This window comes from Saccopteryx leptura, chromosome 3 (genome assembly GCF_036850995.1).
Source record: "Saccopteryx leptura isolate mSacLep1 chromosome 3, mSacLep1_pri_phased_curated, whole genome shotgun sequence".
Classification (NCBI taxonomy): Eukaryota; Metazoa; Chordata; class Mammalia; order Chiroptera; family Emballonuridae; genus Saccopteryx; species Saccopteryx leptura.
Genome location: NC_089505.1, coordinates 283,235,354 through 283,263,174, shown reverse-complemented (window position 1 = coordinate 283,263,174; position 27,821 = coordinate 283,235,354). Strand labels below are relative to the sequence as shown.

Below are 27,821 nucleotides of genomic sequence, written 5' to 3'. Positions count from 1 at the left end.
GCCTAAGGAACGTGCAGGAGATGCTGGAGATGATTCTACCTGTACTGCAGGTGTTTCATCTCGAGAAGCAGCTGATGTCGAGGGTACAGGATCTGTTGCAGGCCTCTCTACCTTCTTTGTGTGTGTGTGTGTGTGTGTGTGTGTGTGTGTGTGTGTGTTTTTCTGAAGTTGGAAACAGGGAGGCAGTCAGACAGACTCCCGCACGCGCCCTACCGGGATCCACCGGCATGCCCACCAGGAGGCGATGCTCTGCCCATCTGGGGCGTCACTCTGTTGTAACCAGAGCCATTCTAGCGCCTGAGGCAGAGGCCACAGAGCCATCCTCAGCACCCGGGCCAACTTTGCTTCAATGGAGCCTTGGCTGTGGGAGGGGAAGAGAGAGTCAGAGAGGAAGGAGGGGGGAAGGGTGGAGAAGCAGATGGGCGCTTCTCCTGTGTGCCCTGGCCGGGAATCGAACCCGGGACTCCTGCACGCCAGGCTGACACTCTACCACTGAGCCAACCAGCCAGGGCCTCACTACTTTCTTAAAGAATTGTTCCAGGCTAGTCTGGGGCTAGTCTGGAAGGTTGATGACTTCTTCTCTTCCAAAATCTGCCTGTAGCATTGCAAGGCATCCATAACAGCTCTGTAGACCTTACTGAATCTGTCATCGCTGGGGTCCTCAGCCTGAAACTTTCCAACCCACCCTCTCCCATAGAAAAACCTTCTGTCAAACTCTTGGTAGTAAATCTCTTGGCTTTTGGGGTTTCTCTCTCTTCCTCTTCAATCAGCTGCTTTTCCAGCTGAATGAGGTCCTCAGAGGACAGCTCCTCTCCATGTGTGATGCCAGTAGCTCTGACTTTTGTTTAGGAGCCATGATAAGGGCCAAAAAGTCACCAAACAAAGGAACATAAACAGAACACTTGTGCTTTTAACAGTCCAAAATGGTGTAGGTACGCGTTCCGGGGGTGCCAGTTCCCTCACTCATGTAGTGTTACTGTGTGTTCTTCCGCCACACACAACCAAAGTAGTTTGCCCACATAGTCTGTAAGTACGACGCTAACAGCATAAGGTGAAACACTCATGTCTCAATTTTTTAAAGATTTTTATGGGCAGGAAATTGGTCTCTTTTTCATCTCTCTATCCACAGTTCTTGGTACAGTGCTAGCATGTAAGGTGGAGGGGCTTAATGTTTGAATAATGAATGAAGATAAATGTGATGGGATCAATACAAGGTTTTAGACTTCTTATTTAGAAATATATAGTCTTCCAATAGACTATTAATGTTAATTAAGATGTTAATGATAATACTACTTTATATGTGCATAATAATTTACAGTCTGTAAAACCCAAGATTTGTCAAGAAACTTGTAGTTATACATATTTACTAACACTAGTGCAAAGATGAAATTATACTATTTTAGAGAAGGGATGTAGTAAATGACTTACTGAATGAATAGCAAAGTAACCTTGTGTTTTTATTTACTTTAGTAGTATCAACTTTTAAAAAGATTATAGTTATAGTATCACTTTATAATTCTAATTTTGAATGGCTATAATACCATACTTGTATGGTTCTTTTGCATTTTTATTGGTATAAATAACACTGCTTTGGATAGCTGGACATATATATGTTCATAATTCAGAACTATGTGTTTCCTTTTTTGACTCTTAGGATAAATTTCTAGCAATGAGGCCACTAAAATATTTGAAACTAAAATATTTTAGTGAGCAATATAGAGAGAGACAGACAGGAAGGGAAAGAGATGAGAAGCATTAACTCATAGTTGTATCACTTTTGTTGTTTTTTTCATAGTGCCTTGACTGGAGGGTTCAAGCCAAGCCAGTGACCCCTTGCTCAAGCCAATGACTTTGGGCTTCAAGCCAGCAACCAGGGGATCATCTACATCAGGGGTAGTCAACCTTTTTATACCTACTGCCCACTTTTGTATCTCTGTTAGTAGTAAAATTTTCTAACCGCCCATCAGTTCCACAGTAACGGGGATTTATAAAGTAGAGAAGTAACTTTACTTTATAAAATTTATAAAGCAGAGTTACAGCAAGTTAAAGCATATAATAATAATTACTTACCAAGTACTTTATGTCAGATTTTCGCTACGTTTGGAAGAATAAATCTTTATAAAACAACTTACTATAGTTAAATCTATCTTTTAATTTATACTTTGGTTGCTCCACTACCACCCACCATGAAAGCTGGAACGCCCACTAATGGGCGGTAGGGACCAGGCTGACCACCACTGATCTAGATGATCTTATACTCTAGTCAGCAACCCTGCGCTCAAGCTGGTGAGTCTGTGCTCAAGCTGGATGAGCTTGCACTCAAGCTTGTGACCTTGGGGTTTTGAATGTGGGACCTCAGCATCCCAGGTCAACATGCTATTTACTGCGCCCCCACTAGTCAGGCATGAAACATATTGTTAAACTGCTTTCTAAAAGGCTTGTACCACCATACTACCATCTTTGCAGCGTTTTGTATTAATAATTTTATATTTTTGAAAAATTAAGTTGCCATAATACTGTTTCTTCTTGTTTTAGTTGGCATTTCTTTTGATGACAATTTGACCATTACTCCACAAATGTATTTACTAACTGCACTTGCATTTTCTTTTGTCTTGATTGTCTCTCTTTTTTTTTTTTTTTTTGGTCTTAATTTGTTCAAGACACTTTTATTAATCCTTTCTATATAACAACATTTTCTGATAAAATGTTGTTATATATAAATATTCTGGATTTTCTCTTCTTTTGCCATTTTTACTTCCATGCTGTTTCCTTTTCCTTTTTTTAAACTGACTTAAAACAAAAACCAATAACTTCATAAAATGGCAATAAAAAGACCAGAAACTGACCCTGAAAAATTGCTGGTGCTTTTTCATTTACATGACTTATGACTTTTAATTATATTGTATTTCGTGAGTGACTTCACAGTTATTGATGGCATTGGGAGGAGTGTGTTTGGCCCAGTGGACCATCTATTTTAAATTAAATCACATGGTAACTAGCCACTCCTGCTGAGCTCAGTTTTTGAGAACCTCAACCTTCCAGAGCAGCTCTTGGGGAATTAGACAGATGAGGGCTCAGTACTTGACATCAAGTCATTACACTCCTGAACAGAGTCATGAGATTCTGCACACAAACTTTGTGACTTGTAGTCTGTATAATTTGCACTGTGTTCAACTATCAGACTGTCTGTTTGGCTAAGTTGTCACTGGAGAGTAGATTAGGAAAGAAATGGGGCAGGAAGTACTTGGGGGGAGAGAGCCTGTGCTATCAGACGGCTGGACTTGGAGAAGAGAGAGCAGTCAACACACACACACACACACACACACACTGAAGTCTTTCACATGAATTTTAATAACATTCAAAATATATAAGAGTTATTACATGTGTTGGTGCCTGGTTCACCTATCTAGAAAACCCGTTTCTGTGGTATTCTTTATTATGCTACAAGGCTAGATAGAGTAGGCATGGGGATGTTATGCTAATATTCTTTGCTCCAGGGATTTTGGAGGAAGCTGACTCAGAGACATTTACAAGGAAAGTACAGCATTTATTTGGGTTTGGTACAAGGAGCAGATGGAGTTAGGGTAGACTAAAATGTGTGACCTCATGCTATGTTTCTTGTGATCTGATATCGCTTAGTGTTATTGAATAACTTCAAAGGGCAGCTGGGCATGACTGTGAAGACACACAGAGCAAAGCAATTTCTCACCTGCTGTCTCTGATCACAGAAGACACAGTTAGACTCATATTTCTCCCGGGACACATGCGGGAGACATGCTGCAACTTGTTTGGTGAGAAAGGCAAAGGGCAGAGAGTCACACTGTTTGCCCCGTGTGCGCTGGGGTGAGTTTTAAATATAACTAGGAGTTACTTTTTTAGAATTAAAAGCAATAGAGACTGGGCTTCAGGGCATGGCTTACTTCCCAAAAATACAGTCTCTGATCTTTTAAATAACATTAGGATCAGCTTGTCAAACTGCAGTCGGACTCAGATGTGAAAGAAATCTGAGGGTATTTACTGTTTGGGGGAGTCTGAGATTTGACTATTTCAGATGATGAAAGAGTGTTTTCAGAAGACCTGCTCTGTCAGCCAGGATGGAGTAGAATTTTGTTGCCTGATGCTTGCAAATTGAGTTCATCATTCTCATGGTGGCAATTTCTGCCACATTGACTGACCTCATTCTTATCATCGCCCCTTCATTCTGTGCATAAGGAACGGAGTTTGTTTGTTTGTTTGTTTTTTGTGGCAGAGACAGAGTCAGAGAGAGGGACAGATAGGGACAGACAGACAGGAAGGGAGAGAGACGAGAAACATCAACTCTTCGTTGTGGCTCCTTAGTTGTTCATTGATTGATTTCTCATATGTGCCTTGACAGGGGTGGGTGGGTGGGGGTTACAGCAGACCGAGTGACCCCTTGCTCAAGCCAGTGACCTTGGGCTCAAGCTGGTGAGTCTTGCTTAAATGAGCCCGCACTCAAGCTGGCAACCTCGGGGGTCTCGATCCTGGGTTCTCCACATCCCATTCCGACGCTCTATCTACTGCGCCACCGCCTGGTCAGGCAGGAACAGATTTTAACTACCTTCAATTCTCAATTGCCTTTTGTTGGGTTTTAAAAAATTATTTTGAAAATTAAACTGAAAAACACACAGAAAAGTACTAAGGGTACAATGGTAAACACCTAGGTGTCTACTACTCAGTACAGGTCTACTTATTGTCATATTTGCTGCTCGTCTTTTTTTTAAAGAAAAAATATTCTCATAAAGTGACCTATTTCCTTCTTTACTATTGTTCCCAGTCTTCCTGAAGGGATCACTGTTATGAATTCAGTATAAATCCAGTACATATTTTATGCTTTTGATGATTTCATATGTACCCATTAAAATGAATAGTATTGTTTTTATGTATTTTATTGACATGGACAGTTATTATAATATGACTGTGTAAGTTGCAGTATAATGAAGTAACATCTTATAATTTGCTTTCTTAAGGCAGTGTTATTTTCAGGGTCTATCCATTTTGATAGGTACAGATCTAGCTCATGATTATAACTGCTGTATGGTATTCCATTGTATGGATATATCATAGTTTAGGAATTTATCTATCAATGCTAATATTTTCGCAATATAACTGGTGTGCAGTGAACATTCCTGGATACGTCTCCATAAGCCAGTATGTGAAATGGCTGCGTTTTCATATTCTAAACTTACTAGGTATTGCTTTTTATTGAGGTAATATAAAATATATTCCCATGAGTGGTATATCAAAGTTCCTGTTTTGTTTTTTTTAAATTATTGCTAACGCTTTGGACAGACTTATTGCCAGTCCTGTAAGTGTGGAATTGCATCTCAGTATTGTTTTGACTTGCAGTTGTCTGATAATTGGAGAAGTTGAATCTCTTTTGCTACCCACATTTCATCACCTTTGAATAGTCAATTCATACCCTTTGTTTTCTTTTCTATTGATTTGTAGGAATTCTTGATATAACTGGTTACTAATTCTTTGTTCAGTATAATGTAAGTGTCTTATCTTTGTCATTCATGTCTCAATTTTGTGTAAGGTGTCTTTTACATTTCTTTTATATTTTACTTATTGATTTTTAGAGAGAAGAGAGAGAGAGAAAGAGGGCGGAGAAGTAGGAAGCATCATCTCATAGTGGTTGCTTCTGGTATGTGCCTTGGCTGGGCAAACCCAGAGTTTCGAACTGGTGGCATCAGTGTTCCAGGTTGACACTTTATCCACTGCGCCACCACTGGTCAGGCTATGTCTTTTAAATTTTGATATAGTCAAGTCGGTCAATCCTTTTTGCTTTTTACTTATTGTTTCACATTTGGGATATTCTTCCTTACCCCAAATCATGAAATATTCTCTCAAATTTTCTTTTAAAGATTTCAAATTGGAGCAAAGTTGGCCCGGGTGCTGAGGATGGCCCCATGGCCTCTGCCTCAGACGCTAGAATGGCTCTGGTTGCAACAGAGCAACACCCCAGATGGGCAGAGCATCGCCCCCTGGTGGGCATGCTGGGTGGATCCCGGTCGGGCGCATGTGGGGGAGTCTGTCTGACTGCCTTCCTGTTTCCAACTTCAGAAAAATACAAAATAAATAAATAAAAATAAAAAAGAAGGAAAAAAAAGATTTAAAAAATCTGGAATGTATATTCTTGTGTGGGCAGGGAACCCATTTTAATTCTTTTAGATAGATGACAGTTTCTTTTCCAACACTATTTTATTTTATTTTATTTTTTTCAGAGAGAGGGATATAGACAGGGACAGACAGACAGGAATGGAGAGAGATGAGAAGCATCAATCATTAGTTTTTCATTGCATGTTGCAACATCTTAGTTGTTCATTGATTGCTTTCTCATATGTGCCTTGACCGCGAGCCTTCAGCAGACCGAGTAGCCCTTTGTTGGAGGCAGCAACCTTGGGTTCAAGCTGGTGGGCTTTTGCTCAAATCAGATGAGCCCGCACTCAAGCTGGCGACCTCGGGGTCTTGAACCTGGGTCCTCTGCATCCCAGTCTGATGCTCTATCCACTGCGCCACCGCCTGGTCAGGCTCCAACACTATTTTTTAGGTAGTTCATTTATATTTGAATCTTTCTGCAAGCTTTCTATTACATTTCATTGATCTGTTTTTCTGTTGTAATAGTTTGTAGGATCTTTTGGATTATCTATATAGACATCTAAGTAAACTGAAATATGATATGTTGATTTTTCCTTTTCAGTTCTTAGACTTTTTTATTTCTTCTTGTTTGTCAACGTTGGCTGGGACTTATAAGATTGACCATTAGAGTTTATTGTGAGCATCAGCTTGTTTCCAACTTTGCTAGGAATGCTTCTACAGCTTCCACATAGTATTTGTTATGGGTTTTGGCATGCTCCTTGTTGTGGCATTTGCTGTAGGTACTGTTTACCAGAACAAGACATCCTTTTGTATTCCTAGTTGGCTAATAATTGTTTTTGTTTTTTTTTAATCATGAATAAGTGATGGCTTTTATTGGGAGATTTTCTGCATTCATTGAGATAAATTCTCATTTAATTTTTTAACATGGGAAATTCCACTGATAGATTTGCTGACATTAAAGCCATCCTCACATATCTGAAATTAATTCTGCTTGCCTTTCTGTTTTCGAAATATGGCTGAATTTGATTTCCTCATATTTTATTTAGGTATTTTGCATCTCTATTCTTAACTGTCCTTTGTGTGTTAGTTTTCTTTTGTGTATTATTCTTGCCTGATGTTGATACTGGAGGTTTTGCTACTCTGAGATCTCTACCGAATGTCCTCGCTGTGGAGAGTCACGACTGGGACGCTGCTCTGTGGGGAACGCGGCCTCATGGCGATTGGCTCTAGGCCTGTGTAGCTCAGTGTCAGGCGGAGGCTCTGGGTCCTCTGTAGGTTGCGGGGCTGTCTCTGTGTGCCGGCCTCTGCCCTGCAGTCCTGCCACGCAGCCTCCTGACATGTCGGCTCCGGAGTCCGTGGTTCTCTGTTCGGTACCCCCTTGTGCCACAGTCTGCAGAGTGCCTGCTGCAGACGGCCGGGGTGCATGTGGGCTCACCTGTTTGATTCCCTTTCCTTAGGATTCCCTGTCCTCACTTGCCAGTTATCTGCTGTCTGACAACAGCTGTTTTATATCTTTCATCCATTTTTTTAGTTGTTTATGGAAAAAAACGCTTATTTGGTAACAGTTATTCCATCCGGCCAACCATGGAAACTTATTATTTTTTTTAACCTAAAAAATACCCCCACACCTTTTAAAATCACTGCTCTGTTTGGAAGGGAGGAGGTAGGTAGAGAGCTGATGCGCTGTGCTGATCGTGAGCAGGGGTCCTTTTATTGGATTATCTGCTTTATGAGTTGTGGCTCCCACCCCAGTTCCTTTTCAGAGACTCTTTTGAGTGTCTCTCAGAAGCTCCCCCCTCCTTCTACCGCACTTGAACTTCTTAGATGAATTCCCTTAATTTGTGTTTTGCTGGAAGTTCACTGACCTTTTGCAGCTCCACCAGCTTGCTACTGTATTCTTTTCTGTTCGTCCATAGCCTGTTGTTTCAACATCGCTCCCTTTCAGAGTTCTAGAACCGACTGAACCAGAGCTTCTGAAACTTTAACAAGTGTACTTACACTGCTCACAAAAATTAGGAGGTCAGGCCCTGGCCGATTGGCTCAGAGTGTCGGCTCGGCGTGTGGAAGTCCTGGGTTCAATTTCCGGCTAGGGCACACAGGAGAAGCACCTATCTTCTTCTTTACCCTTCCCCCTCTCCTTCCTCTCTATCTCTCTCTTTCCCTCCTACAGCCAAGGCTCCATGGGAGCAAAGTTGGCCTGGGTGCTGAGGCTGGCTCCATGGCCTCCACCTCAGGTGTTAGAATGGCTCCGGCCACAATGGAGCAATGGCCCAGATGGGCAGAGCATCGCCCCCTGCTGGGCATACTGGGTGGATCCCAGTTGGGCACATGCGGGAGTCTGTCTCTTTGCCTCCCCCTTGCTTCTCACTTCGGAAAATGCAAAATTCAAAAATAAAAATAAAATAAATAAAAAATTAGGGGATCAGGGAATGTGCAGATACTCCAGTACTTTCAGCCTTTTGTATAGTGCATTTTTGCCAATGAAATAAAAGTTGGGTTTGCATCTCATTTGCATAATCGAACAACTTTTTTGGACTTGTTTGCTATTCTGATGTTCTTGTTTAATAAAAAGAAATCAAATGCTTTTTTTTTTTTTTGCTTCATATTCATTTTGAAATATGCTCTAATTTTTGTGAGCAGTATATTAAATGCTGCTACAGACCTTATACATGAGCAGAGGGTATAATTTAACTTTAATTTTTATTTTTAAACATTTTTGAAGGATTGGAGGCTGTGTGAGCACCATACCAACCAAGTCTGGAGGTGTGGGCCTCATTATGGAATCGATTAAGGGCCCCCTGATTGCTTCCCTTCCCTTTACAGAGGTCCTGCAGTCCCGGCATCCCTTGGAAAGGAGTGGCTGTTCGTGCACATCAGTCACTCAACCAGGAGGAGGTTCAGGCTCCCGCCCTTGGGTCTATAAAGTCCTGCATAAGCCAATGAGCTGACCTCACGGTTTGTGATCTATCAATAGTTGGGAAGTGAGAGAACTTTGTTAAAAAATGAATAATACTCAAAGAAAACTAGATAGAAGGTGACAGAGGACAATCTGACTTTGGGTGATGGGTATGCAACATAATTGAACGACAAGATAACCTGGACTTGTTATCTTTGAATATATGTATCCTGATTTATTGATGTCGCCCCATTAAAAAAAAAAAGAATAATAATATGTGACATGACATGTGATGTGAAGTGAATGATGAAAATGGAACAGGAGTTCGGGTGATGAAAAGCTCATGTGAGGGGTTGGTGGGTATTTGGGAAAGACCTCTTGGGAAGGGCGGAGGTTTCAGGCGGGCAAGAGCTCCAGGGCCCTGTGTTTCAGGACAGGGCACCCTGTCCGCAGACCTAGGGGTGGCGAGCTTCTGCAGGGGTGGACCAGGTGGCGGTGAGGAGGGCAGGGCAGTGGGACCCAGAGTGGGGGGTCTTGCATGTATCTCATGGGCAGCTGAAATGTGTATAAAGTTGTTGAATGAATGAGAAAAAATTCAGAGAACCACATTTTAGGGAGATTAGTCTGCTTGCAAGTCTGGATGAGGATTTTGTTCCCTGAGCTGCTGGTGCTCAAGCATGTCTGCACCTTGCCATCGCTGGAAGAGTTAAAAAAAAACAAAAAACAAAACGTTACTGATTCCTGAACCCGATCCCCTAGTGTCTGATTCATTTGCTAGCATTAAGCCTGTTTTTTATTTTATTTTAAATATATATATTTTCAGTTACAGTTGACATAATAATTAGTTCTAGGTATACAACATAGTGATTAGACCTTTGTATAACTTACAAAGTGATCAGCTTAGTATCCATCTGACACTGTACATATTTATTACAATATTACGGACCATATTCCCTATTCTGTATTTTACATTCCTGTGACTGTTTTTATAACTGGCAATTTGTACATCTCAAGCCTTTCCCTCCCTCTCACCCCTGTCCCAGCTCCTCTCCCATCTTAGGCCTGGGTTTTGAGAGTTTTAAAAGCTCCCCAGCTGGTTTTAAGGTGCAGCAAAGCCTGAGAAATTCCCAGCTCTCTGATAAGATCTTGATGTAATGTTTACTCATTGTGTTGAACTACCTGTGGTCAGGAAAATGGTAGGAAAAACATTTTCAAAGTAGTCTTATTCGTAATATTCCACATAGCTCAACACCTCAGAAGAACAGTTTTCTCCTACATGCCTACGATTTTTACATTGACCGTGAAGTAGATGGTGACCACATGTATAAACTTTTGGAAGGGTCCCATAATTATCTTGAGAATTTGGTCACATGGAACATTTTTTAAATTTTTTTTCATTAAACATAAAAGGGAAACATAAAACAAACACTTTTATCATGGCAAGAATTCAATAAAAGGAAAGCACTGGTCGTGTGTGAAAACACCAGACTTGCAATTATAAAAATGGAAATTCTCGAAAACGGGCTGAGGGAAAAGTGCCAGTTTCCAAATGCGGCTTGTCCGTGGTTCTCGGGCTGGAGCGTGCGGCAGCGCTCCCTGGAGGGCAGTCAGACTGCCGGGCTCCAGTTGCGGACAGAGCGGGCCTGGAGCAGCCCGGGAATGTGCATTTCTAAAGTGTTTCCAGGTGAAGCTGCTGCTGGTCCCAGCGCCACGCTCTGAGAAGTGCTGTGTGTGAGCACTGCTACGGCCTGAGGTCCAAAGAGTGTAAGGAAGATGGTCGCTGGACATGAGCTTTGCTTTTCAGGTCAGGTGAGGGGCTTGTTGGCAGTTGGAATCTGCCCCTCCTGTGTCCCAAGGTCAAGACAGTCCCTCCTGTCTGCAGGCTGCCGGGTGCTGCTGCCAGCAGCACCGACCCTGGTGGGGTAGGAGGAATAGGAAATTGTCTAATCTGCCTCCTTATTGTCCTTTTAAAATCAACTGCAAAAGGGTGGTGGTGTACCTAGGCATACTGTTACATACCGTGTTCTTTTGCTTCCAGTAGAAAATTTTTGTGGGCTCAAGTGGGTTTTTTTCCCCCCTCTTTAATTATTGTTTCCCTGTTCTACTACATACAAAATTTGAAGAGTTAAAAATATTTCTGCCCTTTGCCACTTCTAACCCATCCGTGTCCTAAAGACAGCTTTTCGCTATATTCTCACTGGTGTCCGGGAAGGTTTTGGCCCTTGGCCTCCATCTCAGTACCGGCTTTTGCAAGCTGCTCAGTGCAGCCTTCCTGGTAGTTGGTAGACATTTGCAGTACACCTTGGGAGGGAGCAGAAGCGGAAATCGTTCTCAGATGTTAAACTGAAACGCGTCTCTAATTGAAAGCATGAAGAGAATGCATACATGAAAGTGCCCGGAGGGTGATCTCTGGCAGAAGCCCAGCTTTGAAAGCCCAGTCCAGCCTTCGCTCATGGCCGCTTCTGTTTTCTGCGGGAGCAGCCTGTTTCCATTCCTGGGACATTCCATAAATACCCCTGGCCAAGAGGGGACCCGATGATTATTCGTCAGGAAAATGCTGATAAATTAGAATCCTGAACTCTAGAAGTACATCGCTTTTGACTTTGAATTCTAGAAACCTAATATGGGAAGAACCTTTGGGGACCATTTTAGTACAAGCAGCTACTGCCCTCCCTCTGCCCCCAATCATGTACAGGTGCAGAGGCCAACGTGAAGTAACTTACCCCAAAGTCACCCAGGGAGCTGGCTGATTTCTCTTTCTTTCTCTCTTTCTTTCTTTCTTTCTTTCTTTCTTTCTTTCTTTCTTTCTTTCTTTCTTTCTTTCTTTCTTTCTTTCTTTCTTTCTTTCTCTCTCTCTCTCTCTCTCTCTCTCTCTCTTTCCCTTCCTTTCCTTTCCTTTCCCCTTTCCTTTCTCTCTTTTTTTTCTTTCTTTCATTTTCTCCCTCCCTCCCTTCCCTTCCCTTCCCTTCCCTTCCCTTCCCTTCCCTTCCCTTTCCTTCCCTTTCCTTTCCTTTCTTCCTATCTCTTTCTCTCTCTCTCTCTCTCTCTCTCTCTCTTTCCCTTCCTTTCCTTTCCTTTCCCCTTTCCTTTCTCTCTTTTTTTTCTTTCTTTCATTTTCTCCCTCCCTCCCTTCCCTTCCCTTCCCTTCCCTTCCCTTCCCTTCCCTTTCCTTCCCTTTCCTTTCCTTTCTTCCTATCTCTTTCTCTCTCTCTCTCTCTCTCTCTCTCTTTCTTTCTTTCTTTCTTTCTTTCTTTCTTATTTCACCCACCCTCCCTTCCTTTCCTTCCCTTTCCTCCCTCCCTCCCTCCCTCCTTCCCTCCCTCCCTCCCTTGGGAAATTTTGTCAGCTTAGTGTTTTGACACTCGTTTCTTGTCATTACTTGCGATAACTAACAGGAATCATATCATAGAAGAGGGAAAAGTATCATCACTCTTTTATAAAAACATCAGTAGGTTTCAGGGCTTTTCGGTCTCCCCTAATAGCCTCCTCCAGTTCCTGTCCCGCATCTATTTTGTGACTGTTTGTGGGCTGAATCTTGCATTGAAATTGATGGAAGACTTAGTATTGTGGTCTCTCTCAGGATCAAGAGTTTCAGTCAAAGGTGTACTGATAGCAAAAGGTCAGCATAAATAAGTGTATTTGGACAAATAAAGAAAGGACTGAAGAAATGGTGTCCATTGATCAGTGATATTAACCTGATAAAACTTATGTCAGCGACATCTGAACTCTCATGGCATCTAGGATGAAGTGCATCTACCATGACTCATACATAGCCTGCTAACTTTAAAACTCTGCTTGGCCGCGAGCCTGGTAATTCAAAGTACACACGTCCTAGCAAATAGGAGATAGAGTGGTTGTTTCTTCTTGGTTGCCTTTCATTATAAAATTAGGTATGGTATATCATACACTGGCAAAAGCATAAAAATGTGTATCAGACAACTCTCAACCTTTTTAATCTTGAATTTCTCTCATGTAAAAAATAGTGGGTTGGACCAAATTTCCAAAGGATTGTCTCTAAGCTCTGATGCTTTATGCCAGATGACAACGTCTGTAGCACTTTTTGAGGGAGTTGGGGTTAGGCTTGAGCTTTTTGTTATTTTGCTAAATCTTGTTTGGATCCCTCAAATTTAAACTTCAGCCACAGGACACAACTTAAAAAAAAGAAGGGCAGAGCATTTTCTTAAGTTTGTGTTTCTGATGCATTTCTGAGAGACGGAGGTAGTCAAGTGATGAAGAAGGATGATTTGGGAGCCAGTCTACTTGGAGAAAAATCCCAGCTCTTCCATATCCTAATAAGTAACTGTGTGACCTTTAGCAAATTGCATAACCCCTGTGTCTGCTTCTTCATCAGTAAAGTGGAAAGAATAAAAGATCTACTAAAACGGTTGCTGGGGGATTCGGTTTGTTGATCTGTATTAGAAAAGTGCCTGGCACACAGGAAGATGTTAATAAGAATGAGCTGCCACCACCATCATCGTCTCGATGTCTTTCAGTATGCTTTTATTTTACTGGTGATTATCTGGATGCTGCTGTTCAACCTTTGGAAGAATTAGTGCAGCCTGTAATACTCTTCCTCTAACTTGTGTTTTCTGTTATCTTTCCGCAGCAAGCTGTGTCCCGCCATGCCAGAATGGAGGGATGTGTCTCCGGCCTCAACTCTGCGTGTGTAAACCAGGGACCAAGGGCAAAGCCTGTGAGATGACAGCTTCCCAGGACACCTCATCACCAGGGTTTGGAGGGCAGAGTCCCGGGGCTGCGTCTTCTTGGGTCCCTCCTGAGCAAGCAGCAAAGCGCACTTCATCTAAAAAGGCAGACACTCTACCAAGAGTCGGTCCCATGGCCCAGATGACCTTGACCCTCAAGCCGAAGCCTTCAGTAGGACTCTCCCAGCAGATCCATTCTCAGTGAGTGTTTTCAGCTTGCCTCCAGCTCAGGAGCATCTTAATTACTGCCCTAGATAAATTGCTGTAACCCTCTTTCCGTTTCTTGCACAGTTTGCAGAAATCACTCGCATAATAATGTCTATTCTTTCCTCAGGGTTTTACACATTACACTTACAACACCAGGTCTCTTAAAAATATTGGATGTGTGTGTTTAGCCTCTGCAGGGAAGATTTACTAGAAGCACACACCAGAGCAACAGTAAAGATTATAGGGATCAAGGTTGGAAGGGAATAATGAAGATAATTGTTTGATTGTGGTAGAGCTGTGAGTTAAAAAATTCTTGTTTTTTTTTTTGGGGGGGGGTGCTGTAGCATTTTGAAATAATACCTTAAAGAGAGAAATTGTATGATTTTTAAAGATACAGGGGAAAGGTAGGAACTTCGCCTTGCACAGAGAAGGTATTCACATGAAAGTGAGTCCTTGGAAAGAGAATTTCCCAGCCTCAGTAGCAGGTTAAGTATCTTCCAGTTGCCATGCAACTCCGTTTTTGGTGAATGAGCCTGTGTTCTATTTATGGGAACACGGTCTTTTCTTAGCATTAGGAAGTGCATTCTGAACAAAATGAGAAGCCGTGCGTAAGGAGTGATTCTCTCTGTTCCCCTCTGAGTCACATTGGAAGCAGCCTCTGGGCTGTCCAGCATCCTTACACAGACGTTTTCCTTTTAATTAGCTACTACTCCATGTGTGTAACAAGATGCAGAATTTACTGCAACTATCACTTGACGTTTGTCTAGGAATGTAAAGTACAGGAAGTTCTCAACTTAAAAATGGGCTTGACCCAGCAGTTCATTTGTACGCTTGGAATTTTCTATGCTTTCTCCCCTAGACACAGCTTCCACGTGGTGATTAGGATCCAGCCAGCCCACAGATGTTATTTAATCTGTTCCTATAGGTGAAATTACCCTAATTGATACTTCCCGTGTGAATAGACCACCTACTGTCCCTGCTGAATGGGGGCCTTCCAACTTTTTCTTCACTAGTTCTTTTTTTTTTTTTATTTATTCATTTTAGAGAGGAGAGGGAGAGACAGAGAGAGAGAGAGGAGAGAGAGAGAGAGAGAGAAGGTGGGGAGGAGCTGGAAGCATCAACTCCCATATGTGCCTTGACCAGGCAAGCCCAGGGTTTTGAACCGGCGACCTCAGCCAACTTTTTCTATTCCTTCCTCAACCTTCTTCTTTCTGTTTCCATGTTTCTTCCATTTCTTCTTCTCTCATACTTCAGTGCTGCCATGATAAACAGGCTGGGGAAGGGGGTTAGTTGGAAATCGAACCTCTTAGCTAACATTTCAGTTGGAAACTATCAGAATATCTTGTAGTTCTCAACAAGAAGAAATGGTAGTTGGAACTGATATGTAGTAACAGTTTTTCTAACTAATACTTCTTAGTAACTTAGCCAGGTACCGTTTCAGATGCTTTGTGCATATTATTAGTTTGCAACTCACAATGACCCCATGAGGTAGGTGCTGTCATGAACCCCATTTTACAGATGAGGAAAGTGAGGTGCAGCGTAGTTAAGTAATTTGTTCAAGATCACACAGATCATAGGTGAGTAATACTAATACTACTAATAAAGTGTTTGGATTTGAATGGAGGCAGACTATGGAGAGTAAGTGTTAGCCTTTAAGCGGAGACAGGCAGGATCCAGCATCTACGTCCGGAGTGGAGGGTGGCAGACTTTTTCTGGAAAGCGGCAGATATTTTCAGCTCTGCGGGCCATCTGGTTTCTGTTGTAACTGCTCAGCTCTGCCATTATAGCACACAATCAGCCACAGGCGAGGCCGGAATGAACGAGTGTGACCGCTCCAATAAAACCTTATTTATGGCTATTGAAATTTGAATGTCATATAAATTTCACATGTCACCCAATATTATTATTCTTTTGATTCTTTTTTCTCAACCCTTTAAAAAATGTAAAAATCATTCTAAGCTTGCGGGCCGTACAAAAACAGGCTGTGGTCCAGCTTTTCGGCCCATGAGCTGTGGTTGGTGACCCCTTCCCTAAAGGATAGGGTGCTTTTTTGTGCCAGAACACGAATGTAACTGTGTCCTTGAAATGATATAAAGCTTTGATTCTATCATCGCGAGACATCTCTCTTCCAGCATTGTTCTGGATCTTAAACACAAAGAACAGTTCTGTGTTGAAGTATGCCTTGGCAATCAAGAGTCAGATTACTGTGCATTGCGATTATTATTTTTTTTCTAGCGTCATTACTTACATAAACTGTGAAGTAATTTACAAGCGACATCATTCATCTTGAATATCACCATCCACTGTTAGACTCTGACCCTCTGTGATGTGTGTATATGGGTTGTTAGTGAGAACCAGATGTCAGATGTCAAATAAAGGGGCAGGCTTTTCTTCCTTTTTCTTTTTTGGTAGCAGCAGGATAATTTAGAGAAGAATGTTGTTAGTCAAAGAGGAGGCTAAGGTTTCAGCTCAGACTTGGCTTTGGGAGAATAGGAGTCATTACAGGCATACCTGGTTTTATTGAGCTTCCTTTTATTGCACTTTGCTTTCTTGTGCTCCACAGATACTGTGTTGTGTTTTTTTTTGTTCTTTTTTACAAATTGACAGTTTGTGGCAACCCTGCATTGAGCAAGCCTGTGGGTGCCATTTTTCCGAAAAGCTCATTGCGAGTTAGCAATTTTAGCAATAAAATATGTTTAAAGTTAGGTATGTATTTTTTTTTTTAGATATAATGCTATTTATTGCAAACTCAGTAGACTACAGTATAGTGTAAGCATAACTTTTATATGCACCGGGAAACCAAAATGTTTGTGTGACTCACTGTATTGTATAACATATGGCAGGAACCAAACTTGCCATATCTCTGAGGTGTGCCAGTAGATAATTTGCTTCAGAGACTTCATCTGCTGGATGTAGATGCTTTTCATGATAGCATTGTCCCAGGCCTACGTGTATGGGCATGCCTACCGTGTGCTTTTGGGTGAGGAGAAGAGATGGCTAAGATACTAACAATTCTGGTATTTTCTTAAGAAACTTTTATAGGTTGCCCTGTTATCTGGGCATTTCAGAGAGTGTTAAGATGTACAAGATCCGGTCCTGTTCTTCCAGAGGTTTTGCAGTGACAAATGAGCTATAACTTGAGAAGGATGCCAGGGGAGGGGGCAGCTGGCCCACCAATGAACTCAGGTAATGAAATCATCACCTGAAATCATATTTAATCAAACTGCCAAGGAAGCACATATGATAGGACCGTTTTGCCTACTCTTGAGAAATGTTACAATTTTAAAGTTATCTTTTTCCTTTTTAAAAGGATTGCCTACTTTGAGGGTGTTTTAAAGTTTTGTTTTGTTTTATATAGTGAAAACGGTACTTGATTAAGCCTCCTTAAAATGCCTGTGGACATTAAGATAGCTAAAATACCAAAACGTGTAGCGATTGTTATGTTCGAGACACAGGTTATACAATGCTACCGTCTTGATCGTCTATTCAGCAGGTTTTTATCTTGCACCTTCTATGTTCTCTGCACTCTTCTAGGGCTTCGAATGTGGCGTTGAACAGCTAAACACAATGTCTGCCTTTCTGGAGTTTCCAGTCTGGAGACGATTGATAAGGCACAATTAAAACATAGGTTCGACAGTGGTCAAGTGCTGTGAAGAAAATAAGACTGCAGTAATGGACAGGGAGTTGCTGGGTGGGTGGGTGTGGTAGGAGGGAGTGAGGGTTCTGGTGGTTTGAACTAGGTGGTCAGGGGAGGCCCCGCTGGGAAGATGACATGTGAGCAGAGGCCTGGAGGAAGTGAGGGCGTGAAGCGTGAAGCGTGAAGCTGTGTGCGGGTGGGGCAGCGGCTCTGAGGTGGGCATGTGCCTGGCGTGCTTGAGGAACAGCTGCGTTAGTAAAGCCGTAGGCTAGAACTGTCTATATACACTGTAGGCAGGTGGGTATCAGACGCATTGGTGTTACCTTGGGCTGAATTGGTTTTGGACAGTTTGACTTAGAAGCAGATACAAAGTTGTTTAGGAAATCAAAGGCAGGAGCAATTGTTTCCTGAGTTGGGAAGGTTGGGAAGTGGAGGTGCAGGAATGGCTCTGGAGGAGGTGGCCTGGGAGCTTGAGAAGATGGTTCAATTTGAATACAAAGAGAAGAAGGACATTTCTAGGAAAGGCAATGACGTGACATCCATGAGTCTGGTGTATGAATTATCTACTGCTGTGTAACAGGTCACCCCCAAATTTAGCCACTTACAACAATAAACATTCATTTATTGTCCGGGAGAGCTTTATGAATGAACAGCCAAAGTCACCCGCTGCACCCCATTAGAGACTGAGAGCAAGTGGGTACTAGTGGTGTGTGGCTCTCCCCCTGGTCAGTGCTAGTGTGGAAGGACCCTGGCCAGTCGACGTTGCTGGTGGTGATTTCATTCGTGCTTTTCATAGAAGTAAGTTTTCCATGATGGTGTTTTTTCCCAGTTCTGTGGCCCGCATTATGTATATATTTCCTGAGCTGAAGGAAAGACCAGGGAACGCTTCATCTTTCTCTTACGGTTTGACAAGTGCTTTTCTAATTCTTTGAACTTTTTTTTTTTTTTAAGATTTTATTCATTTTATAGAGGATAGAGAGGAGGGGTTAGGAGCGCGAAGCATCAATTCCCGGATGTGCCTTGACCGAGCAAGCCTGGGCTTTCAAACCGGTGACCTTAGCTTTCGAGGTCAGTGCTTGATCCGCTGCGCCACTTCAGGTCCGGCTGATTCTCTGAACTTTTACCTCACTGTATAACGCTGGTTCTTTAGAAGGTCCATCTTAACACTCCAGGTAACTCTCATAAGTGCATCCTGTAGACTTTTCACACGGAGCTGCCAGCATATTCTTGGAAGACTTGCCACTGTTCGGTCACAGGTGTGCATCCCCAGTGTCTTTCTCGAGTCCTCTGCACAAAAAGGTGTGAATTCTTGTTAGCGGAAGTCGGGAGACTCCACAAAAGGAGCAACAACATTCAAAACTGTTTAGCTTTCCAGAGCTTATTCATCACCTGCCAGAATCATTATTCATATGTTTCTTGGAGTTTCCCATAAAAGTTTGTTTTCAACCCTCATGCAGCTCAAGGAGGCTGTTTTGACTTGTGTAAAGTGTCTGTTTTTATCCTTGCTCATCGTGGTGGGTGTCATAGGCATGGACCATGGAATTACGAGGTGGGTGGGGGTCAGCTGCTACTCTCTTTTGGTTCTTTCGAGAACGTCGGTACACAGTTGACCACTGCTTTGCCATAGGGAGCTGTTATCTGTCCTGTGTAAGGAGGAAGCACTTTTGCAGGAGACAAGGCACACGGCCCCTCTCTCTTCCAGCATGGGAAGGAAGTCTGGTTTGGCTCAGCGTATGGATGCCGAGCCTATCTAGAGAGCCCACATGTGTCCAGTCCCTTTTCTTCCCTGGTGATAGCTCTATTTATCATCTCATGGTGCCCTGATGTTACAAAGGACCGTGGTTAGTTTCTCTGGAATAGTTAGTTTTTCCTGTCTCAAACCAGTTGAGGGGACTGAATTTATCTAATGGCGCTGGCTGTCCCTTTGTTCGTCACCTTCTTCCCAGGGATATGGTAAAGAGAAAAGAAGCGCATTAAAAAAATGTCCTTTTAAAAGATAGGAATAATTCAAGTGCATTGTATATTAATAAAGTGAGCTTATAGTATGCCAGGTATATCTTAAATATAGAGAGGTTCCTTTAAAATTACATGGAGCTGATGGGTTCTGTTTTCAGAGTTCTTGAGAAATGAATGCTTGACGTTTACCATGGGCCAGTGGATGGGAAGCAGCGTTGGGTGATGTCTGTGCTGTGATGAAGGGCTCCGTCCTCTATCTCTGCCTAATTTTTAGCTTCCTCTTCCTGTGGTTAAGTCTTAAAAAATCTATATACTGACCTGACCAGGTGGTAGCACAGTGGATAGAGCATCAGACTGGGATGTAGAGGACCCAGCTTCAAAACCCCAAGGTCACCAGCTTGAGCATAGGCTCATTTGGTTTGAGCAAGGCTCACCAGCTTGAGCCCAAGGTCACTGGCTCGATCAAGGGGTCACTCGCACTGCTGTAGCCCCCTGGTCAAGGCACATATGAGAAATCAATCAATGAACAACTAAGGAACCACGACAAAGAATTGATGTTTCTCATCTCTCTCCTTTTCTGTCTGTCCCTATCTGTCCCTCTCTCTGGCTCTCTCTGTCTCTGCCACCAAAAAAAAAAAAAAAAAAAAAAAATCTATATGCTGTAATACCGGCAAGAATGGAAAACTTTGTGGAATTTTCCTTGAAGTAGTCTGCTCTCCTAGTTAACAGCAACAACAGGATGTAAAGTTGTTCCCTTTATTGGGGCTGTCTTGTACCCCTGAAGGAAAAAAAACACCTCATTATGAAACTACACCAACAGTGAAAACTTGAAGGAGATCAAGCTTTCTGTAGCACTAACAGTTGGGACTGGGACTTGGTCTGAACTGATGAAAGAAGCCAAGGAAATGGCCAGTTCCTCCCAATGATCTCTCAGACTACAGGGGGACTCTGTTCAGTGTGGCTCCCACCTCCACCCCCGCCCTGCCTCCCCTCCCCCAGGTTTCTCATCTGTGCTTCCCTGAGCTTCCCATTACTATAACACTACACAGTTTCCATCTTTTTATCAGCATAGCTGCACAGAGGGGGTGTAGTCAATGTTTACTACATTTTTTTTAGTTTTACCTGGAGAAAAAAATATTAATAATATCCAAATCAGTGGTTTTCAACCTTTTTACACTTGGGAACTGGTGAAAATAGAATTATTTTGGGGACTGCTAAGGCAGAAATTACCCTGAACATAAGTGAATTTGGCTAAGATCATTGGGTCTTTACTTTTCATACATCAGGGTGGTTAACTCTTTTTTTTTTTTTTATAAATAAATTTTTATTTTAATGGGTGACATCAATAAATCAGGGTACATATATTCAAAGAAAACATGTCCAGGTTATTTTGTCATTCAATTCTGTTGCATACCCATCACCCAAAGTCAGATTGTCCTCCATCACCTTCTATCTAGTTTTCTTTGTGCCCCTCCCCCACCCTCCCCCCTCCCCCTCTCCCTCTATCCCTCCCTCCGCCCCCCATAACCACTACACTCTTGTCCATGTCTCTTAGTCTCGTTTTTATGTCAGGGTGGTTAACTCTTTTGCGGACTTGCACAAAATTTCTGGTGGACTGGCACCAACCAGTCCATGGACTGGCGATTAGAAATCACTGGTCTAAGTCCCTGTCCAAGGATTGTTCCACGTGTACTTATATTGCAGGAGCTACCTTTGCCTCTTGAAATAATCCTATTTGCCTTTGTAAAGCCCTGGACATTTTGAAAAGTACTTTGCATCCCTTGTTGTATTTGATCTGTGCCACTCGTCTGTGAGGAGGTTTGATCTCTACTTTATGATGTGGGAAAAAAGACAAAAGGGTAGAGCATTGAAGAACAGGAACTCCATTGATGTTCATTTCAGGGCATTTTAGGGATAGCATGAGAACTGAGAATTGAACCAGTGACTGGTTTCAGCATTGTGTATGCATTTATTCTAAACTCTTTAAAAATAGAAGTTAAGTGTACATTACAGAGAGAAGAGTACACAGATGGTAAGTGTACACAGCTTGTGATTATCCCACAGTGATGTCCCACTCGTGTAAGTACTGTCCACACCAAAGAGTAGAACATGGCCAGGACTACAAAGTCCCCTTGTTCCTAGGTCCGCCCTCTGTCTCCTCCCAGTGGGAGCCACTATCTAGACTGCTAACACCAGACTTTAGCTCTGTCTGTTTCTGAACTATATATAAATGAATCATACAGTGTGTATTTTTTCCCCTCAGTGTTATGTCTGAGATTCATCTCTGTAGTTTTATGTGGTTGTACTTTTCACGTTTACGTTGCCAAAGATTGCTCCATTGTATGAATTTGCTGCAACTTTATTACTTATTCTGCTTTTGATGGATGTTTGGAATTTTTCCAGTTTTGGCTTTTATGAATAATGCTGTGTAGCTAGGTATATGTGGGGGTTCCAGAAGATCTTTGTGAACTCATCAGAAAACCAAGCCCAGTGGGGTACATGTTAAGGTTTGAGAAGGATTCTATCGTGTCAGGTTTGATCATTTTGGTTTCTGGTGGTCAACACTGCTTTGTTGGTTGAGAAAAATAGGCACATGAGGAAGATGGTGGAGTGAGGTAGTGTTTGAGGGACCGGAAGCAAGGAACTTTTTCTTTCTTGAGTGAGAACTGGCAGGAGGCGTGCACTGTGGGGTAGGGGGAGGGGAGTCAGGACGACTCTAGGGGCGCTCACGTGTGCCTTGATCTATCTGCAGCCTTTTGGCTCCCATGTGGAAGGCTTGGCCCGAAGCAGTTTTGAGATACAAGCAGTAACTGACTGGGTTTAAATTCTGGTGAAAGAATTGTATGGAAACTCAAAGTTTACAATTGAAAGAGGGCAAGAGCTAGAATAGAGTTGGCCCCCTAATTTAATGGCTAGAAATCAGGATGATGTTTTGTTGCTATGTGATAATAACAACTTACATTTGCCGAGTGTTATTCTGTGCCAGGAGTTATTAAGTATAACTTTTATTAAAATTTTTAATAAGTGTATTGATTGATTTTAGAGGGAGTGAAGAATGGAGAGAGAGAAAGAGAGAGAAACATTCATTTGTTGTTCCACTTAGTTGTGCATTTACTGGTTGCTTCTTTTATGCGCCCTGACCAGGGATGGAACCCACAACCTTGGTGTATTGTGATGATGCTCTAAGCCCTGGGCTGCCCACCAGGGCTACTTTCTGAGTACTACCTCATTGAATCCTCTCACAAGAATGTGAGGTCAATACTTCCTGATTCCTGTTTTGCACAGCGAGGCACTTCAGGTACAGAAGGATGAAGTAATTTGCCTAAACTCAGGTAGCTAGCAGGTGTGGAGTCAGGATTCAAATTTAGGCAGTCGGCAAAGTTATCTTCTTATTTATGGTGCTTTCTTTGATAGCATTTGTATTCATTTCCTATTGCTGCTGTAACAAATTGTCACAAATTTGGGACTAAAAACAACATAAATTTATTGTCTCCTAATGATGAGCTCAGACATCTGGAATGGGTGTCCCTGGGCCAAAATCAAGATGCTGGCACGCCGTGTTCCTTCCGGAGGCTCCAGGGGAGAACCTGTTTCCTTTCTTTTCCAGCTGCCAGAGGCTGCCTTCATTCTGTGTCTCCTGGTCCCTGTCCGTCTTCAGGGTCAACGTGGTTGGGCTGAGTCCTCTCTGCCATTCTCTGCTTCTTTCTTCTGCCTCCCTCTCCCACATTGAAGGACACTTGTAATTATATTGGGCCCCCTAGAACACTCCAGGCTAATTTCCACATCTCAGGGTCAGCTGATTATCAGCCTTAATTCCATCTGCAACTTGAATTTCCATTTCCCACTTGTGGGTTCTGGGAAGCAGTACATGGACATCTTTGGGAGGCCAAATACTACATACAGTATTTTATGAGGGACCCAGTCTTGTCTTGGCAATCTTCCCTGCTACTCAGGAGTGAGCTGTAGTCACAAGGGATACTAAATAATTATCGAAATACCCTTCAATGACTAGCAGAGCCAGCCCTTATGACTCTTATAAAAGCTAGATTTAGACACATCACATAGATTTAAGGCCTTAATGTGGCCCCCACTGTTCTCTGAAACCTTGGAATAAGCACAGTTAGGCCCTTGTGGGTGGAAGGAGGGGAAAGCAAGAAATCATGAGCCTGGGGAGGATCATCAGGCAACAGGAGGGGGCCCTTATGCCTTTAGCCTCGTGGGACTAGGGATTGAAACGTCTACACCAATCATAAACAAGTGTCTTCTGACATACAGCGGCCCCACCCACTAGACAAAGTGGCCTATAAAGTCTGTCCGGGGGGGTTAGGAAGGGGTAGGCAGAGTGCTCAGGAGTGGGAGCGGGCTAGGGATGTCCTTCCTCTCTACAGTAATTAGACTGTGGCCCTTGAGCCTGTTATAGTGCTTCTCATATGATTATTCTTCTCTGTCAAAATAAATCTGTGCTCTGAGAATTGACTGAGAGGCAGTTGAAACAGAATTCAGTTTGGCTGACCCATGGGACCCGTGAGCTCCAGACCAGGCCAGCATGGTTGATGTCAAACATGAGAATGATTTTTAGAGCCTGACTTGTGTATTGAACAAAGTCAAGTAAAAGTTCCACTTTATGTTTGGATGTGTTTGGCATTCCATAGATACTGCCCCTGAACCCTTCCAAGTTACTTCTGGGGTTGCACTAAATCCTCTTTCCTGGTTTCCCCTGGCGTAAGAGTTTGTTTTTTGTTTGAGCAGAGTGTAGACTAGATTTTAAGACTAAATTTTTATGGCAGTTATTTGCCCCAGAGTTGCCTGGGATCAGAATAAAGAGCCAGGACCCATGCGACGTGAATTCTGTGTAAGGAAGGTGACAAGTACATGCCAGATTATATAGAACACCCATACGATGTGAATTCTGTGTAAGGAAGGTGACAAGTACGTGCCAGATTATATAGAAAGAATATGCCCAAACAGGAAATAGAAAGCAAAGTTAAACAACTTGCATAGTAAGTATGCGGAAGGTTAGTCTGCTTTTCCTGGGATTTTTGAAGCTGAGTTTATTTTTCACCTCTTTATCTGTGCCTCAAATGTGTTAGAGGTGACCTAGTGGAATCCACTGATATATGGGCCTGGGGGCAAGAGCTTCTAAGTGGAAAGACTGTCTGCTTAAACACAACGGAAAAAAGAAACTCTAGATTTGCTAATCCGGGAGAAAATGTCTGTCATTATCCAGGACTGCTATTTTCAGACGCGATGTTTGTGTACTCAGGATAGCAGGAGGAGCCAGTGAGGCCGGTAAGTGGAATTAAATGGTGGATTGGAGACGACTCCTGTTCCCACTGGAGTTAGGTGGACTTTCCTATGAGTGGGGTGGGGAGGCTTTGACTGTGCCCTCTGTCCCAGGCACTTGGGACTTTATAAAATGTGAGAGAATTAAGTCCAAACCAGCGCCCACAACTAGAGGGATCTTTTCAAAATATAAGCCTCATTTTGCCCTGCCCTGCACAGGCAAAGAGCCTCCACAGGCTTCTTGGTGCTCTAATAAAGATGGGTTCCTCCACTTTCGGGAGCTCAGATGGCCTGGTCTCATTTTGTACCCTTTCCCCTGGTTGTCGCCATACATAAGCAACAACCTGCCACCTATCACCGGCAGCTCCTTGACCCTGCCCAGCTCCTTCCTGACACGTTTTCTCTGTCACCCCCATGCCCCTGCCCCATGCACACACCCTCTTCTCTGATAATCACCTGCTCGTGCTGCTAATCTCAGTTTCCTCGGGGGAGCATTCTCTGATACTTCAGTTACTTCCTGGGAGATACTCTCTAAGCAACATGTCTCCCCACCCCCTCCCTTCACAGCATTCCTCTCTCTTTGGGTGACTGACTCTGCCTGGCACAGAGCTCACTTGGTGAATGAATAAAGGAGGGTGACATCATGTGACTGCTCTAAATCCAAAAGTTGGACCGGGCAGGAATACAGGCATGAACCCATCTTCTAGGCTGCCTCAGTTTCCCCAAAACGTAGAGAAGAGACCAGTTTAAGGAGTCGCTGACGAGAGTTGGCAAACATTTACTCAGACATCCCACACACCGTTCCAGGACAGTGGCTCTGCCCTGGCATCCCGTTCTTCCACGGCACCTCTAGGTGTGACACGGGGACCCACTTCCTGTCTACCTCTCAGTGCTACGAGGCCTTTTCATTGCTCAGACTCCGTTTAGTGTTGCAGGTCTTACGTTCCTGACCTTGCACTGTCTAGAACAGGGGTCCCCAAACTTTTTACACAGGGGGCCAGTTCACTGTCCCTCAAGACTGTTGGAGGGCCAGACTATAAAAAAAACAACTATGAACAAATCCCTATGTACACTGCATATATCTTATTTTAAAGTAAAAAAACAAAACGGGACAAATACAATATTTAAAATAAAGAACAAGTAAATTTAAATCAACAAACTGACCAGTATTTCAAAGGAAACTATGGGCCTGCTTTTGGCTAATGAGATGGTCAATGTCCGGTTCCATATTTGTCACTGCTAACCGTAACAAGTGATATGACGCGCTTCCGGAGCCGGGACGTGTGCATCCTGCATCACCGGAAGTAGTACTGTACGTGAGCGACGCTGCTACATACAGTACTTCAGGAGCACAGGATATGGATGCTGACCACCAATGAAAGAGGTGCCCCTTCCAGAAGTGTGGCAGGGGCCAGATAAATGACCTCAGGGGGCTGCATGTGGCCCGCGGGCTGTAGTTTGGGGACCCCTGGTCTAGAATGCCCGTGACAGACATAAGGCACAGTCACAATCAAAAAGTGACAGCACAGCCCAGGCAGCCAGTCTCTTGGGAGAATTTCCAACACCGACACCGTCAATCCAGTTTATGAGCGTGGCCCTGGCCGGTTGGCTCAGCGGTAGAGCATTGGCCTGGCGTGCGGGGGACCGGGGTTCGATTCCCAGCCAGGGCACATAGGAGAAGCGCCCATTTGCTTCTCTACCCCGCCCTCCTTCTTCTCTGTCTCTCTCTTCCCCTCCCGCAGCCAAGGCTCCATTGGAGCAAAGATGGCCCGGGCGCTGGGGATGGCTCCTTGGCCTCTGCCCCAGGCGCTAGAGTGGCTCTGGTTGCGGCAGAGCGACGCCCCGGAGGGGCAGAGCATCGCCCCCTGGTGGGCAGAGCGTTGCCCCGGTGGGCGTGCCGGGTGGATCCCGGTTGGGCGCATGCGGGAGTCTGTCTGACTGTCTCTCCCTGTTTCCAGCTTCAGAAAAATACAAAAACAAACAAACAAAAAAACAGTTTATGAGCGTGAATGTTTTAGTACTCATAATTAATATTAATTAAATATTAATAATTTGAACTTTGATGCAAAATTGGTTCAACTCTTGTAGAAAGCAAACCTTATTGTCAGACAAACTTTATTGTTTACTTAGAGTTCATGTGATTCCAGACTGATGGGCATGATTCATGAAGTGAGTTATGACCAAAACGAAGAAGAAATATTTTATTAATGTCAGTGTCTTTGAATAGAATTAATCTGGGTACTTGTCCTATTCGAAAGTGATGTGAGTGTCATGGAGACTAGAACAAATATGTTAGTTTTTTTGTATTACATCTAACAGAATTTTCAACCTGTACCAATTATAAAGTTTTATAACTTACAGGGGTGAGTGCTCGCCCAGAGTCATAAGAGAAGGTAAGAGGCAGAGCTGTGGCTTGAGCCTGACCTCTTTTTCCGTGTTCTCCCTGCTGTCTTTCATATGCCATTGTCCAACGTTTTACCAAAGTAGTGAAAAACAATTTGCATAGTATTATGAAGCACAGTATTTTTAAGTATTTTTATAAATAAAAGGATGGACTAATGAAAATTTTTAGTTTCACAAATTTTAAGTAAACCACTGCTGTCTGACAAAAAAAAAATTGTTTATTTTCAAAACAAAGTTCACTTAGTCAACACATATTCTGTCTCATGAAGAAAATGTGACAATTATTTCATTATAGTAAGTTACCAATGTAGAAGTTGTTCCCAGATATTTAAAAGTTAGCTGGACTGTGTGTCCCACATACAGAATTTATTTTTAAAACTTATTTTAGGGCTTTCTTGACATGGACATCACTTTCCTCGCTTTCAAAGTGCTGCCTGTTATTTCTTTGCCTGGTATGGGTGTTTTGCCAAGCATTGGTATTTGGAGATTTGATGGACAGAATCTAAAGTGACACATCATTCTTTCTTAATTTATTCAAAGCCTCTTTATGCAGCAGCTAATCCTTCCTAATTCTATTTCTAGGAAGGATGTTCTTAAGTCAAACAGGAAGATGACA

The 27,821-nt window shown here is 43.0% G+C and overlaps 1 protein-coding gene across 7 annotated transcripts in view; it reads left to right on the top strand.

The window, feature by feature from the left end:
• The window catches only part of LTBP1 (latent transforming growth factor beta binding protein 1), a 416,121-nt gene that overhangs the window by 34,761 nt on the left and 353,539 nt on the right, over window positions 1–27,821 (top strand). For all 7 annotated transcript variants that reach the window (XM_066378530.1, XM_066378532.1, XM_066378534.1 and 4 more), the window contains exon 3: window positions 13,623–13,920. In XM_066378530.1, coding sequence (XP_066234627.1) covers window positions 13,623–13,920 — 298 coding nt within the window. The remainder of the gene's footprint in view (window positions 1–13,622; window positions 13,921–27,821) is intronic.